At 42.7% G+C, this 18,019-nt stretch overlaps 1 protein-coding gene across 2 annotated transcripts in view; it reads left to right on the top strand.

The window, feature by feature from the left end:
• Positions 1-18,019, top strand: part of RUSF1 (RUS family member 1) — a 182,304-nt gene that overhangs the window by 96,292 nt on the left and 67,993 nt on the right. For both annotated transcript variants that reach the window (XM_085618441.1, XM_085618440.1), the window contains exons 7-8: positions 1,862-1,967; positions 7,936-8,037. In XM_085618441.1, the coding sequence (XP_085474567.1) occupies positions 1,862-1,967; positions 7,936-8,037 (208 nt within the window). The remainder of the gene's footprint in view (positions 1-1,861; positions 1,968-7,935; positions 8,038-18,019) is intronic.

The raw sequence follows: 18,019 nt of genomic DNA, 5'->3' as shown, positions 1-18,019 counted from the left end.
TGGAGTTGGAAGGACCTGCAGTAAAACTGTCTACATCTGGGAAGCAAAACATTAGGACACTGTGATTCACTTAACTTAAAAGGAGCTGTAGCCCACAACATGTACACTAGGAAGACTCTAAACTCCTGAGTATAATTCTGGATAATGCAACAGAGAATGTCTTCACTAAGCAGACACCAAACAACCTCACAGACATGGTGAAGTAAGGCATACTTTAGGAGATAAAAAGAAATGAAGCTGAAACTGGATGGAGTTGGCGAAGACTAAAGTCACCATGGTGCTAAATGGAACAAATTAACAATGTAGGTTCAGGCAAAACCTTTGAACCAGAGTTTATCAGGATGCCTAAAAATAAAATACAATGCCCAGGGATACGCAACAAGTAAAGACCATTCCTGGTCCTGTTTATAAGTGATGCACGCTGCCAAACTCATGTTCTGCAAGCATGCTGTGGCATTCTGTTATTAACACACATCTAGTATTGTTCAGAAATTTGTCAGAAGTAAACCATAGGAGGGATTTATTTTCTGGAGCAACATATTTGTGTGTTTTGGGAACAGTTTGGCATTTCTGAACCCAGACCAAGATTCTGTTACCACAAGAGGTTACATTTAGCATGTAACAAGTACTCTGAAAGACATTACATGAATAGTGATCACTTTTGGACAGGCAATGGAAACTGCCAGGTAGAGACGCTTAGTCACCAAAAGGCCACATCAGTTCAGTTTATTTAATATTGATTGCTTCTAGGTTAAAACCTGATACAACAATAGTTAACAAATCGTTAAAACAAGAATCTAATGCATACATCTTAGTAAGACAATAGTTGAAATTCAATGAATAAAACCAATAGATATTAAATAAATTACATTTATTCCCACATTCTGTAGCATTCATTAAACTCAGTTAGTAGATATCGGACCATACACATAGATTCCATAGGGTCCCTATAAACACATCTGAACTGCACAACACCCCAGTATAACAACAGCTTTTAAGGATGTTTGGCAGAGTTTGTTCTGTTTATAGCCAATTGTTGAAGACGAACAACACATGCTTGCTGCCGATTGGTCAGGGTATAGTCAAAATGTGATTGTTGGGGCTTGCTTATTTCTTACGTTCCTCAATAAAGAACTTGATGTTTTATCTTCCAAACTGCAGTTACCCACACATGGGCGCCAGCCCTTGTAAGCGACAGAGAATCTTGTACTTCCAACATTTACACCAATGAGCTACCTGCTCCAAAATTTCCAAGTGTCTTAATCTGAACTGTTGAATGCTCTGACACACCTTGGGTGCCATAGCTAGAATAAAGATCATGGCCAACCTGCTTAGTGCTATGGATGCAAATATCATCTGAAAATTACACTCTCTTTTTGAGAGTAATGATAGATTTTTCTAGTCCACAACTAAGCAGATTAACCCCCAAGATTCTTTTGCCCATATTTCCATGGATTAGTTACTAGGTAGGTTGCAAGATCACGGCTTCTCTTAATACTTCTGAATTGTCTATTCCAACGTTCTCAAACCTGGGCTATAACAGTATTCTGAGATGACATTGCTAATTTAGGGCCATTTTGTCAACCATCTTAATTATTTTGCTAATCAATTCTTGCAATTTCAATCTCGTGACCTGTCTAAACCTCTGAAAATCTTTCCAAAGCTGTCCTGTCTTATCCTTTTAACTCTTCTGCCCCACTAGAACTCCTGCCCCCCCAATCTCTCCTGTGCCGACCTTTTTGATCACTGCTGTTCTTTAACCATTTATTTCCTTTGATCTGTCCTGTCCCCCTGATCTTTCCTGACTGCTTCTGTGTACTGACCTTTCCACCCTCTAACCTGTCTCATTCTGTAACCGTAGGCTTTTCGCTGATATCCTCAACGACCTTGCTATCTTCATGGAGATTGTGGCTCCAGCTTTTCCAGAATTCTTCACTCTCATAGTCTGCGTCGCTGGGCTGTGCAAGGTAAGTGGCACTGGGAACTGATCCAAGGGTACAAATAAACCAAATCCACTGCCTTTGTTGTAACTTTTCATGATAAACAAATCGGATCTATGGCATCGGAAATTCTTTTTTCCTAGTGAACCAATCAAACTGTCAGTCAAGCAAATAATGTTATCATTGGCTTGCCACCATAAATAACTCAGGCCTGCTGATTGAGCTTAAGCTTTCTAACTAGGAAGCCATCGGGAATACAGTCATAAAATTACTAAAGTATACAAACTTATTGTTGGCAAAGCAAAATACTATCTCTTTTAAGAGAGTCTAACAAGGATTCTCAGAGTGCAAATCCTCTATGTTCATGGCTTGTTAGAGGGGGTAATCAACACCAAAACCCTTGCCTCCAACGATAATTGGTGAGATTCCATATAACGAAATACTTTTCTGTAGACTCTAATTCAGAGTATTAAAATCCACCCTTAAATCCCTATTGATTTTGACATAAACTTTTTGCGATCAATATGTCAGACCTGCGGCCTTTTATTGTAACTTTTCATTATAAACCATCCGGCATATAACATTTACCATTGGTTTGCTACCATACCCAAATAAGACCAATTGTGTTGGTCATCCGTTTTCCCACTAGGAAATCATCTGGTATACCATAATAAAATTACAAATATATACTAGGTTAAACTTTTCAAAACAATTTAAAATCCCACCCAAGGATTACCATAGTGCAAGTCTCTCTCCCTGTGGTTTGTTTGAGTGGGTCACCAAAATCGTTGCCTACCGCGGTACGCTGAGACTCCATGTAACAAAATAACTTCCTACAGTCTTTAGCACAGTGTAATAACACTCTAAATATATCAGGCCTACTGCCTTTATCATAAATTTCGTAACAAACCATCAGGCCTTTAACCTTAATCAACTGCTTGTCACTATAACTTGCTCAGTCTTGCTGTGTTCAGCATAAGTTGTCCTACAAAGCAACCATCAGGTATGCCACAATAAAATTGTAATTAGTACAAAATTAGAGTTGGCAAAACTATATCAAAACTCCTCTAAGAGGGCCTTATATGGGTTGTTATTAAAGTGCACATCTATCGATTGCCTACTACAGTAATCTGCAAAACTCTGCGTAACAAAATACCTGCCAACAGGCTTTAACACGGTGTAATAACTATCCTTAAAATCCTATTGCTTTTAACACACTTTTCACATGAAGTAAGTAAATCAGGCTTACCTGCTTTCTTAGAACTTTTCATTGTAAACCGCTCACACCTAAGGAATTTGACATAACTTTTCCCAGTGAACCTTTAAAGTCTATAGCTTTTATCATTGGCAACACCATAACCAACACAATCCTATTCAAGGGCACATAAACCCGCAACCATCCGGGTGCTGGGACTGGAAAATAGCAACGCATTCCTTATCCCATCTATGTTGCTTCAAGAGAAAAATCACTTATCTAAGACACTTTAACAGCATTACAGTGCCATGTGTTCCCCTGAAAGGAGGTCAAGCTAAATCGATCCCATTTAAACTCTGTACTTCGTGCATATTCATGAGAATTCTCTATGCATCCAAAATGCTACTGGCTCCGGCAGCCTGATGAACAAAGTAATCACAGCTGTGTGAAGGGGGAGCCGTTTTTCTGTGAAAGCACACAATTTCTTCCTAGTCAAAAACTGTACTCCTGTTCACCAACATGTGGGTGGAGCCACAGCTCCCATCTGTAGTACTCCTGAAAGCTCTTTTTTAGGTTGAACACATAAGGTCTATCGACGGCAGCGCTGTCAAGGCAGATCTATAAAGGGAAGAACGCCTAGTGGTGATACACCGGACTGTCTTGGAAATGAGGCCTGAAATTAAAATTGTGCAATGATGGGTAAAATTGTATTATTAGTACCCTTTTCTCACAAGATTAAAAACAGGATCCACGTTGATTATGACCTTATCTGTGTCTAGAAGTAAACATATTTCTGCTCTCAATATGGCCCCAACAGTAGGGTCTGGGGCATTCATCAAGATGAAAGGCCCCTTCAATCTGGCACAGTCTTTTGTTGATTAATACTATGACCCTATTCGCATGAACATAAAAGGGTACACATAACCCACCCCTGTGATTGTGTGATTTTTTTTTAAAGTTTTTTTTTTTTTTTACTACCCTTTAGTTGGACAGGTTCCTGATACATTTTGGTAAAATACAGAAAGACAACCCATTCAGCTGGTGAAAAATAATCACTTCCTGTTAATCTTCAAGGCAGGCAGTTATGTTGGATGTTGGCACAAAAATAACTATATATATATATATATATATATATATTCTTCTGGCGGTCGCCAGTAGATAGTTATAGTTAGGACCGTGTTTCCATAGGGAATCTCAAAATTCTATTTTGAATAACTTTGGCGCCGGTTGACGAATCTTTGCGAAATTTTCAAAACTAATGGGGCGCTCCGCTCAGCTCCTACCCTGAAAGTCTCGGGGTGATTCGTCAAGCGGGGGCCGAGAAAAAAGGGGGGTCCCAAAACGCGTTTTCCCCATGCATTTTTCCATAGGACCTTTAGTCGAAGGTACAGCCCGAACGGCTGAACAGAATTACTTGAAATTTGGCAGAGAGGTAGTCCTCAGGTCAAGGAAGTGCCTTTTGCATATATGGAGTCAATCTGTTCAGTATTTCCTGAGAAAATTGCATTTAAAAGAACATACATATCTATAGCCGCGCACCGTGCGCGAGCGTAATTCTGATTGGTTGTTACATGTCAGTCAACGTTCGAATCGGTCGAAATCAGGAAGTGTCGGCCGCCATTTTGTTTGTTTTCAGTGCGAGAGTGGAAAAGGAAGGTGGCGAACGTGAAAAGGGGGCAGGGTAGAGAGTTCCTGACCCCCTAGCCTTGGTCAGGGGGTCCCTGAAGGACCCCGAAGGCAGAACATTTTTAAATCGCAGGGGTGCGCGCACCGTGCGCGCTAAAAACCATTAAAAAAACAACAAATTTTAATACGCAGTTTATTGAAAAAAAAAATATAAAAAAGATAATAAGACATGCATAACTTAGCATTTAAAAAACCATACAAATTCACTGAAAATACCATAGGTTTCACACACGTTATAGTTAGGAATTAGCATTTAAAAAACCTTGCAAATTCACTTAAAAAACCATAGGTTTCACACATGTTATAGTTAGGTGGATATTTCACTCGTAAAAAAACAATGAAATTCCCCCGTTATAGTTAGTTCAGATAACTATAACTCGCGCGACGGCCACTCTATCACAAGGATGATGTCATCAGTGATGTCATGAGTGATGCCACTGACCATGTCATGAGTGATGTAATATGTGACGTCATGAGCAGAGGATTGCGGGCGCGCGAGTTATAGTTATCTCAACTAACTATAACGGGGGAATTTCATTGGTTTTTTACGAGTGAAATATCCACCTAATGTGTGAAACCTATGGTTTTTTAAGTGAATATATTATTAAAGAGCATTCTAACCAAAAAATGATGGGATGGATTTTTGCAAATTGACATTACACACACTCGCACTCACACGCCTTGAATAAAAACTTGTCAAAACTATGGTAGTCAGTCTTAAATTCTCCTGATTGACTTGAATATTATAAATTCTTTGGTAGCGGTGACGGAGACGGGAACATTATAACACAGGTGAAGTGCAGGTCAAGCTGAAAGATTTATAGAAAATAAAGTTTTGACCTGGTGGAGCACCATAAAATGCAAATACATTCTCAGAAACTTGTAGTTCTGTCACTAATTCATATTCATACATCAAACGGGCCCAACTCCTTTGGGCCTGGGTCCCTACACACTGTCTTGTGTGTGAGTCTGAATGAGTGCAAGCTTTGAAGCTTTTCTAGTCTTACACAGAGATGGTCCGATAACACTGCTATTGGCATTAACAAAACAAAGCAGAGCGTCGCTATGTAAAGTGACGATAGCATGTGGGAATGCATGTTGATCCTTCCAGACAAGTGTTCATGGGTTATGAAGCCCATTATATGTAACCTAATGTGGCAAGATGTGCAATTGTGCACTGCAGCGCACAATGACCTCCAACTCGAAGTGGTGTATAACTTCTTCATTGGAAATAGCCATTGTGTGATATATAGGTGGAAGGCAATGTACCTAATATTCTATACCTTATTATAACAGAAATGTGTTTGATATTGAGTTAGAGTAAATGATACTAGACAATACTACCATACTGTGGGTTATAAATGTTACAGGAGCAGGGACTCTGTACATATTATGAGTTTGGGGTTCCATTTGATCTAATTTGCTGTTGGGTTCTGGACTGTGACTTCTTCCTTCACTTTGGAGCTGCCCACTCTGATCCCCGCTACACATAGCAAAACAATGTGTTCTGATCAGGAGCCCTCAAGAAAGTTGCAATTGAGGAAAAGCCCCGACGGCAAAAAACCTCCAAAGATAGATGAAAGAAGGTGTTTGGAGGAAAAGGAAAAAGCTTAGGTTGTGTGTGCGTAGTACATAATCCCTTAAATTATTGTCCCTTTTGAATGCAATATATGTTTGTTGCATGCTATTTTGTCCAATACTCAGTGTTTATTCACTATTCATTTCACCCGGTCTAAAAATTGTCTAAATGTAGTTACACATGTGAATCTAGGAGTGTTATACTTAGCATGAGATTTGAGAAACACAACTTGATTATTATTTCTGGCTCTGCAGATAATATTTCTTGTTTTCTTTCTCCCTTAATTTGGTTTCTAAGGGCTCTGCTTTTCTCTCAAAACTCCTCATTGGTTCTTCAGTTTCTCAGACATTGGTAGAAAGGTAGATTTCTTGTAAGGCTCCAAAATGATGTCTACCAAACATTAGTAATCTGTCTAGATCTGTAAATCTGTGGTAAACTGCAATCTGTCCTAGCTGTCCTTTGCTATGAATAAGAGATCCAAGACTTGAATACTGTGCTTGTCCACGGTTGGTGGAAACGGAAAGCCGACCTGCACGTCCTGTTTGTTATTACAATGACCCCCCCCCTTCATCACTGCCTCAAATTAATTTACAGTAGATGGCGGAGTCAGATGACTTTAAGAATGACTAAATTTGTATCCAACGCATAATGTGTGGAGATCACTAAACATAGTATGTGTGTTAGTGGGGTATTATTATGTTGTGTAGTAGTGATTTCTGGTAGTCCACAACATCATTTTGTTAACCTGACCAAAAAGTTGGGTCAGTATTTTCTAATAATGAAAAAAAATGTTTCAGGTAGTACAACTTGCCTCCCTTGAAAGCTTACAGGACACTGTCTTTTTAACCAGCTGAATGTCTTTATTGCCCAACAGGTATTAAGAACCTGCCCAATTGAGAGCAACATAACACAAATTGCATGCGTCGGTAATTTTCATCCATTTATAGTCGCACAAATACAGATATCATAACAGCCCTGTGATGAAGCATGACACATTTGGTAGGTGAGGGCACTCCATCCTTTTAAACAAAAGCCAGCCTAATGAACCTCACCTGGGTGTTTGACTTTTTTCCCTTGGATGTGATAGTCACTTTTTTGTTTCACTTAGTAGTGAGGTGATAGATCCTAATCCCTATTCATTATAGGTTAGTTTCCTCTTATTGTACCCTTTGTGATGAATATTAACTTCTGGATGACAATAAATGTCACGTTGTGACTGCACACTTGTTTCTGTGCAGCAATGGAGGCTACTTCCTTAACTATTGCTGCTAATGCCTTAGTGTACTGGTGTCTGTGTGCTCCTCCAGGGTAACCGTCCTAAGCTATTTTCTGACTGACCAATAGTTGTTGCTGCTGTATTTTCTTGTAATTTAACAAAGTCATACTTTAACTGACAACTCTAAGTTGCTGCTTAATTAATGTCTGCCTTCACCGTCCCAGACTTCAGCCAATGCAGTGTAATCCCTCCAGAAAAAACACTTCTCACCCATTACCTGTTAGTATATTACATATTATTTACATCTCTTTTACTCCAGTGCATCGTGGGAGTGGCTGGTGGTGCTACACGAGCAGCGCTCACCATGCACCAGGCACGCCGGGACAACATGGCAGATGTGTCGGCTAAAGATGGCAGCCAGGTGAGCTTTTCAAACGGCAACGTGATATAACATAACTAAGAAAGTAAGTCCGCTTGTTTTAGAGGTCTGTGAATAACCAGCACATAACAGTTTTAGATCCTTTCTGGGTCAATGTAGGTGTCATTTAGAGGTTGGCAAATTTCATGTCTGTCAACATGAGTCATGTTCTCCGGCCCTATTTAGTGTTGGGGAATGGCTGGGTTTCTGTGGGTGGATCTTCAGCCAGCTCTGCTGGCGGAAACCCTTGAACTCACAGCCCATCCGTAACTGGACAGCCAGGTCAAGGAAATGATGCCTTGCCCAATTTAAGGCAGTGTAGCACTCGCTGGCTTTCCTTGCCTGTGTCCACCAAGTGAGGCATGGCAGAACCGGGCAAAGAAGACAACCGGTTGCCCCAATGGAGAACACTCCTTGCACATTAGGCCACTGACTTTTTTTCTTTTTCAGAAACATTTCCCTGAATTTGGAGGTTGTTTCTGAAAAAGAATAAAGAAAGCTGGACCAGCGGGGAAAAAAACATGGAGGGCTGTTCACCATTACAGTGAGGGGATCTCTAAATATTGTGGGTTTTTATTCATTAATGGGGGTTGGAGACCAGAGCCCCTGCTGACCAGGTGGCAACCCACCAAATTATACATGAACGCCTTAGTAGTTTACCCTTTAGAAGTCAGTAAAGGAGCTACTTTTGAGTTGTGTGATATTGGCACCGTTTATTGAAGGAGAAAGAAGATATTCAGTTTGATGTTGTGGGTTGCACATTTTCTAAACAAGAGCAATTCAACACACATGTTTAGAAAGATGCAAAACCTCTAGGGAAAATACAGCAAAAGTGGACGAAATTAAATTAGTCAATTGTATACAGCCTCCATAGGAAAAAGTTAAAGCTAGATTCATTATGCATGTACACAAAAGATTCATAACCAAATACACTATAGAAAGGAAAAATCTTTGCTCTATTTTACAAACACACTGGGATATCCTGAGATTGAATAAGTATTTGGAAAAACATTTAGCTACAAATGTTCTGTTACATACTGTAGATCAACTGTACTTAAGAATGTACTTAGCAAAAGTGATACAATTTTGTATGAAATGAAGTGCAATGAAGAGATTTTTCTCTTCCTCGGGGAACAGACACTTTTATCCCCTCCTTGAAATTCACTGGGGTAAGATCCCCCCTCCTATTCTAACCTATGCGTTAGAATATATTTCTATAAAAAATTGGTCTTTTCTAGATCTCAAGGAAGGGATGTTTCTTTGTAAGATTACCACCATGAGCCAGGCCATGCCTATTAAAGTGATACGCCTCGAACTATCAGTAGCTAGCTCCTATTCTAGAGCCTTGGCAAATGTAATTAGATGGACGTATAGCCTGTTACATGTTCCCGACAGCTCCTTAAGTGCTCTGTTATAACAGGAAACGTTTAAGGATAGCACAAGTCAGTTCACTTTTAGAATCAATCATTTTTATTATGTGGAAAACAGGATCTATGAACACAGCTTCCTGCCTACATCTCAAGGACAAGACATGAGGAAGACATGAGCGTAAGTACACAGCTTACTGGCCCACAACCTGGAGGCCGGCCGCGTATAACGTAAGCGTGAAAGACTTCTGACTGATGGAGAACAATCAAAAGAAACAGCCCCCCTTATCGCACCCCCCACCCTTTTCCGCACCAGTTCCGTCATATATTGCAGAACCTCAGTCCACGGCATCCCACGCTACAAGGTATATGCTCATCATGTCGACTTGCGAATGGGACCCAGGGGCTCGAGTGGCAAGAGCTTGAGAATCTTAAGTATTTCGGGCATGTCACTTCTCTCAGGTCCTCTGTGAGGAGGTGCAAAAAGGGGGCCCACAATTTGGCAAGATCTTTGCCCTTCCCCTCCACACTGAGCGACATGCGCTCCATAGCTAGAAGTCGCCACAGGCGGTGAACCCATGCTAGCACCTCAGGGGACGCCGTCGCCCCCCATTGAGCCAGGATAACCTGTCGGGCCGCCAGCAGCACCAGAGCAATCTGCCTGCCCCTGAGCGAACGTAACGGGAAAGGCTTTGGGGTGGGAGAGGCCCAGTAATGTGTATTTGGGGGAGCGGGGCAGTGCAATCTGAAACGCAGCATCGATATCATCCCGGACCTTTGTCCAATAGCGTTCCAGTTTCGGGCAATGCCAAAGCAGGGGAATCAAGGTTCCAGTTGAGCCATAACCCCTCCAACAGAGATCAGATTTATTCTTATCCCAGCCGTGCATGCGAGCAGGGGTGTAATACCAATACGTAATTACTTTAAAAGCAGATTCCGCCCCAGCAGTGTTATGTGCATTGTGGTGTGCTCTGTATAGAACGTGCTCCCATTCCTTAGGTGTTAAGGGCCTGCCCAATTCAGTTTCCCAGTGCACCTGCGCCGTCGTACAATGACCCGAGGGATGTGTCATAAGCATGAAGTACAATTCGTAGATAAGCCGGCGGTCGTCTTTCTTTCGCACCAACCATTTTTCAAACGAAGTAAGTGGTCTGGACATGAGAGCATAATTGGCGGGGCTAGTCACCCAGTGACGCACCTGACTATATGAAAATGCTTCCGTTATCAAGAGACCATAATCCTTTCGAAGTTGCGCAAAGGGGACCAAGTCAAGTCAAAAAAACGTTATTTCGGACAAAATGCCCTAGAAAGTACATGTAAATAAATAAAAACAATACAGTTATGCATACACTTCCAAATTTAGGAAATCATTGAAACATTGCATCGTAAAATTTGGACAGAGATATCTCGGTTTTGATTAGAGAGTTCATGGAACAATAAATATATAAATTAAACTAAAAACAATTACCCAATAAAAATAGGAAAGAAAGTTCCTATAATTAAAACTAATGCATGAATAGATAAGTAGGAGATAAAAATACAGCATATGCTAACACAATCAATTTACATTCTGGATTCTCAAATGGGCCCTTCTAGTGCACCATACCGAAAATAGAAAACCGCCCACCGAGTAAACTATTGGGATACTTGTATCAGATTTCAGTATCCTAAATGCTTCAAAACAGGACCTGGTGCCAAGATTCCTGCAGATCTGGGCCAACCAGCGCCTCCTTGCCTTCTGGTGCCCAGTACAACAGAAAAAAACATGGAGCTCTGTTTCCTCAGGGTGATCACACATTGGACAATGGGTCGGATTTTGTTTACTCCATTTAGATGTAAAACAACGTAGTGGAAGTACCCCGTATCTGAATTGTAGAAAGAGCTTCCTGGCTGCAGGTGGAGTAATGAGATCAATTGCCGGTTCAAAGCGCGAAAAGGCTTTGATTTCTAAAAAGGCACTAGTACATTTCCCTGTCCCAGAGGAATTATTAAGTTGTGCTAGTTTATACTCATTATAACAAGCCTTCATTTGATCCTTTGATATTAACAAACAAGCAGACTCGGGGTGAAGCCAACAATCTCCAAGGCCCAGGCTAGTTAGGAGAAGTCTTATGTGGTCAAGCCATGGAATTTTCAAAGAACCACATGACCTTAGTACCTCAGAGAGCTCCTCCCTGTATGATGTAAGCTCAGGTGTTGTCCACAGACGTCGCCAATACATAATGGGTTTAAGTCCCACTACTTCATCTATTGGCGTTATGCCTGTGTCCAGGCGAAGCGGAACCAGAGGGGTACTACGGGGCAGTTTAAATAGCTGTCTTAAATATTGGTTCTCCACCTGCAGTAATTTTGGCGTATTTAGGTGGCCCCATAGCTCTGCACCATACAATGCTCCACCCCTTGCCTGAGCCCTATAAATTTCCACAGCTGGACTGACATTTCTTTTACAGGACTTGTTGAAAACCTTCATGATCCCTCCTGAAGTTTGTGCTAGTTTTAACGTAGATTTTGTAATATGCGCCCCCCAGTCCATAGACTCGGTTATTGTAAGTCCCAGATACACAAAGGATGACACCCTTTCAAGGGGTTTACCATTTAGGCATGGATTGGGACGTGTACTTTTTGGGCAATTAAATGCCATAAATTTGGTTTTTTGGAGGTTTATTTCTAAACCACGATCCCTACAAAACTCCTCAAATTTATCCAAAACCTTTTGTATCCCCATGGGTGATTTAGCAACCAAAAGGGTGTCATCGGCAAACATCATGGCCGAGATTCTAACTTGGGGGCATCTAGGTCTTTTGCTGCTGACAGGGTATCAATTAGGCCATTAATGTAGAGGCTAAACAGGGTTGGTGCAAGAACACAACCCTGTCTAACTCCACGGTTGATTGGAATAGGAGCAGTGAGATTTCCATCCTTCCCATACCTAATTTGGGCGTAATTACGTTCATGCAAACGTTTAAAAAGATCTATTAAATAAACAGGAACCCCCATCCTACCTAAAACAGACCATAATTTCTCCCTTGGGACCAGGTCAAATGCTGATCTTAGATCAACAAATATTAAAAAAAGACTACCCCCCTGCAGGCACACAGTTTTCCAATATAATAATTGCAGTCTTAAGACTTGGTCCAGAGTTGATAATTTTTCTCTGAACCCGGCCTGGAGGATAGACAAAATGTCCCTCTCCTCCATCCAGGATTGTAATCTGAGGAGGAGAACTCTCGCGAAATTTTTTTGGGGGATGTCTATTAAGCTTATAGGTCTGTAATTGGTGGGGAGAAGTGGGGAACCCTTTTTAAAAATCGGGATTATTTCCGCACCTAACCAGCTTTTAGGAATCTTCATGCCTTGCATAATTGAATTAAAAAGCATCCAAAGATAAGGAGCCCAGATAACAGATTCACTTTTAAATAGATCACCGGGTATCTTGTCCAACCCTGGGGCTTTGCCTGGAGCTATACTGGCTAATGCGGTATTTATTTCCTTTATAGAGATGGTCAATATCAGATCATCTTCAAATAAAGGATTTAAATCTTCGTTAATCGCTGGGCCAGGGGTTGGTGGATCACAGCCATGAGCATAGATAGCTTCAGGTTCCATGGCATACAAGGTTTCGAAGTGGGTCCGCCAGGTCTGTTCATCTAAGTTTGGTTCGACCGCACTGCGTGAAGTAGTTGTCCCTGAATTGGCTATTCCCCAGAAGGTCCTCATGTCTCTATCACCCAAAGCGATTTTCATAATAGCCCAGTTTTCTACTTCCCAGCTTTGTTTTGTTTGATTTATAACTATTTTATAGCGTGCTCTAGCCATCCTTATTAAGGAGCGATCTTTGTTTTTAATAGCTGATACCAATACCTTTTTTGCCTTTCGGCAGGAGCTATTATACCAAGGATGGATAGGGTGCTTATCTTTTTTCCGTTTTTTTGATGGGAAAAAGAAATCATAGGTAATTTTACCTAGTTTATCAAAATTTAATTGGGCAAGCTGAAGGTCTAAACTCTCTTTAGTCGAGTTCGACAGATTGGACGCATCTATAAAAACTGTGAGCAAGGCATCGTATAAAGTGGCCATTTTTATTTCTGATTGGATAAAATTAGACCATTTCACTCTCTTTCTACAGTGAGAGACCACAAGTCTAGGGTCAAGGGGGTTACCCATATCCAGCAAACTCCCTGTGTTCAGCGCTTTAAGTTCCACCACAAGGGCGGAATGATCACTGTCAGTGCGTGGAATTATCTTAAAATCCAGCATCATGTCCCAAAAATGTGAATTGATTAAAATATAATCTAGTATGGACCCCTTGTTCTTACTATAGAATGTATGGCTATTCGATGTCACAGATGTTGCTCTCCCATAACAGGCACGAAGACAATGCCTCATAGTGAGGCAACTCATCTGGATCGCCAAAGGGGACCAACTTTTAACTTTGGGGCACCCTGACTCTGGGATTTTTAAAAACTGGTCCTCCTCATACAAGCCATCCAGTGGCAAGCCTTCCAGCGGTTCAAATTGACAGTTAAAATCCCCACCTAATATAATCAACTGGCTGGTATCAATGGTACCAAGGAAGGTGGTTAATTCCTCCAAAGTATTGGATTCAGTACCTTTTGGAGACGGGCGTGAGTATACATTTATTAAAACAACGGGGGGCCTAGCCGGAAACTGTAACCTGACATAAAATATCATTAGAGCCTGTGTCTATTACGGTTGCAGAGCACCCCAGATGGCAACGTACCCAGATAATAAGACCCCCAGAGGGTCTTCCTTTTCCCCTCGAGGAAGCCAGGATGTTAAAACTGGCATATCCTAGTTTAAAAACCTCTTTTCTTGCCCAGGTTTCTTGAAACATGCAGATTTCAAACCCATCAATGAACGTGCCCCACTCAGGATCGTCAAGTTTACTGGTCAATCCCGCTATGTTCCAAGATAAAACCCTAGTGATTTCAACTATTGATGAGTTCTTATACGGTAACATAGCTATTTTATATGGGAGAACATTTAATGGTTCTACACAGGCAATAGGATTACAAACAAGGTGGCTCGAGTGATCTATGAGTTCAGAAGGATCGCAACACAGAGAAGAACAACTTGAGTTACCGGAGCCGCTCTGACTCACTTTAACTTGTTCTTCCCCAGTCTTAAAAGTCATCCCTATTATCCTATCCTGGAGCTCAAAATCGGGTATTGACATATCTGTTCCCGCATTGATAATAATGTCTGGGTCCCCATGTCAATCCACGCCTTCAAGTGAACTATACCTGTTACTGGTGGGGATATTAAAAATTGGATAATTATAAAACAATTGAGCCGGTTTGGGAGTATCCATCTTTAAAAAAGGAGCTCTCCTCTTTAACTGGAATAGATGTTTTTGGTGGAGAGGCCTTATCGGAGGGTAAAAATATCCCAAAGGAAGTAGAATAATGGACCCCCTGTTTTTTCTGTGCTCTGTCGCTAAAATGTGTTCAATGATACACGAATTCCTGAAATTAATTATTACACAGTCTCCTTGAATGTCCTTTTGGTGTTTACCAATCCATCCTACCCTTCTTGTGGTCAAGATCTCATGGGTGAACTCATAGCTAAAATTACTGTGATTAGCAAGCCAATGAATGGTTTTATATTTTAGCTCTTCATGAGATTCGGATGAACCCTCCCTTAAAGCAGGAGTTCCTGCTAGGATCAAAACATAAGGTGCAGACTCGGGTGGTAGATTGATTGTTGGGGGACCCTGTGTTTGAGTGTTTAAAGCAAAATCGTTAAAATCTTGGTTTGGAAGAAATTCAACCGGCCCCCGTCTACGTGTGACCTCTAGTAGCGCTTGAGGTTGAACCTGAGGCGCCAAGTTGATTGGGGCCAGACTACAACCCGCATTAAGGACAGAACCCACCCTATCGTCAGCAGTTATTCCCTGTGAGGTCATATTGGAGGGGGCCTTAGATGCTAAGATCAACCCAGATTGCTTACTACTCGATAGGGCCGGGGCATTCGCCATACTCCTTTCATTATTTATATTGGTTGACGTTTCTTGATTTTGTGCCCGTGCATTCCACGTTGATAACAGGCTATCCAACCTTGCTAGTACAGGGGTTAGTTCTTCTTTAATGATGAGTCTTATCTGCAATTGCAGATTTATCATCAGAGCAGAAACCCACTCAGGTTGAACATTTGCAATTGCAATATCAGCCTCAGAAGGCCTACTTTGGTTTCCCTTCTCCAAGGACACGGCCTGTCCTTTGCTTTTTTTTGTGGGTGGTTTCGTAATGTGTTTGGTTTTTTCTTTACATTTACGGCCAAAGCAGCGGGGAGCCTCCTCTCTTGAACAATCTAAGGTTTGGATCACCTCAATTAGGGAATGTTCTTTGGGCGGCTCCGTTTCTAGTGATCGTGTAGTAGTTAAAGAATCAGAAGCTTGAGTAATCTGCTCTGAATTTGGAGTAATAGAGAGACGCCGTTCAGTGCGTTCTATTTCAGTGGCCACTACCCTTAAGGCTTTCTCCAACATTCTATCTATGGATGTGGGTTTGGACATGCTCGTTGAGGGGGTAGGATCGCGTTGTCTCACAGTGCAAGCCCGTTTCCCCATCCTCAGACCAAGGCACCATACACTTCAAATTACTCAGTCCCGACAACTTTCAGCTGGACAACAGAATATGAGTGTGAATAACAGTGTCTGAAGCTGTTGTAAACTGTTCGTTATCACTGTCACAAAAGATGGTATACTCGGTCCCAGCAACACACAACTTCACATGATCGGGCTACTTACAGTACGCAAACGAAGGAGATGTGGCCCAGCCCTGCCTCCTCCTGCCCCGTACGGCCACAGACGGCCTGCCCTTTGCCCGGCGCGTCCCGCGCGCGTCCCGCGAAGCGGGCCTCTTTCCGATTTGTAGGCTGTCGCGACGTTAGGTCGACGCGCCGCCGCTGGGGCTGGCGGGAGTTGTAGTCCCGGGGCGGCGACGCGAGAGATGAGGCTTCCCTGACGCTGGTGCTGGCGCTGGCGCTGGCGCTCTGCTCCCCTGGACTCTCGGCGGTGGCGGTGTCAGCGCGGACCAAGGGTCAAGTGGCAAGTCACGGCGGTGAGTAGCTGGTTCCCCCAAAGGGGACCAGTCCCTCCGTATCGAAAAGGGACTCAACCCGCTTGCAGCCCTCCTCGCACCACCTGTGAGACACTGGTGATGACTGTCCTGGCGGAAACTCTGGGTTGTCGACAATGGGGGACATGGGTGATGGGAACGAAGTCCACTCTTTCTTCAAGGCTACCCTATCCCAGACCTTAAGGGTAGGCAAAGTGACTGGAGGGGAATAGAGCCCCCACGCTCTGTTTGTGGAGTAACCACAGTTCCCTCTAAATATTCACCCCAGCAACTGACTGATCCATAAAATTCCAGTGTTTGCTGGACAGAGGCCTATTCCACTCCACGAGGTATCGCAGGCAAGCCGCTTGGTAATAGCCGCCTATAAGTGGGAGACCCAGTCCGGCCCGGAGCCTTCGTGCAGGTCATTTGTGCGAGCGAGAGACGCGTCTTTTTCCCTTCCCATACAAATCTATTAATAAGGGACTGCAGTTTCTTGAGCGTACCCGGTGGTGGGGTCAGCAGCAGCATCTGAAAAGTGTATAAGATACAGGAGAACCGTCATCTTCACCGCCGCTATTCTCCCGAACCAAGCTAACCGAAGACGTGACCAGACGTCCAGCGCCTTGGTCATGTGTTTCAGCAGCAGGGCATAGTTTATCGAGACCATCTGCTCGATGGTCCGCTTCAACTTGACCCCCCAGGTATGTTATGTCCGTGTGCGTCCAGGGGAAAGTGAAATCCCGTTGCAGGGCCTCCACTTCCTCGGCAGGAATTGAAAGGTTCAGGATCATCGATTTCTCTAGGTTAACTTTAAAACCCGATACATCCCCGAAGGCAGCGAGTTCGTCTAGCAAAGCAGGTAGCGACGTCTGAGGCTGTGTTAGTGATAGAATCACATCGTCTGCGTACAAACTAATCTTATGGACGTCCGTCCCAAACTTCTGACAACATTCCGGTTAGCCTGGATCCATTGAGCGAAAGGCTCCGTATAGAGTGCAAATAAAAGTGGTGACAAGGGGCAGCCTTGCCGCATCCCCCAGGCAATGGAAAAGGAGGCCGACCTGCATCCATTGACCCGCACAAACGCCTTGGGTGTACAATATTTGCAAAAAATCAATGAAGAATGGACCACTTGTCCTGTGTAGCCAGGGTCTTTTTGGTCTTGGTTCCGTCATAAAAAAATCCTTATAACTGTATGCTGACCTCCGCCAGGGGGAAGACCAACTGGTTTTACAGTAGCGTCCAGTTAGTAAAACCAGTTGGTCTTCCTCCTGGCGGAGGTCAGCATACATACAAACAAAAGACCCTATGATGATGCTGTACTAGTACACTCAAGCGGTGACTCAGTACATACCGCCATTTCCACCTGTGTACAGTTATGAGGGTTTTTTATGACGGAACTAAGGCCAAAAAGACCCTGGTTACACAGGACAAGTGGTCCATTCTTCATTGATTTTTTGCATTAATAATTGGAAGCCGAATGGATCACAGCTTCTCCTCCCCCCCCCCCCCCCCCATTGATTATTTTGTACAATA

The sequence above is a fragment of the Triturus cristatus genome, chromosome 7 (assembly GCF_964204655.1).
Source record: "Triturus cristatus chromosome 7, aTriCri1.1, whole genome shotgun sequence".
Classification (NCBI taxonomy): Eukaryota; Metazoa; Chordata; class Amphibia; order Caudata; family Salamandridae; genus Triturus; species Triturus cristatus.
The sequence above is the reverse complement of the archived record's forward strand: the minus strand, read 5'-3'. Positions and strand labels throughout refer to the sequence as shown.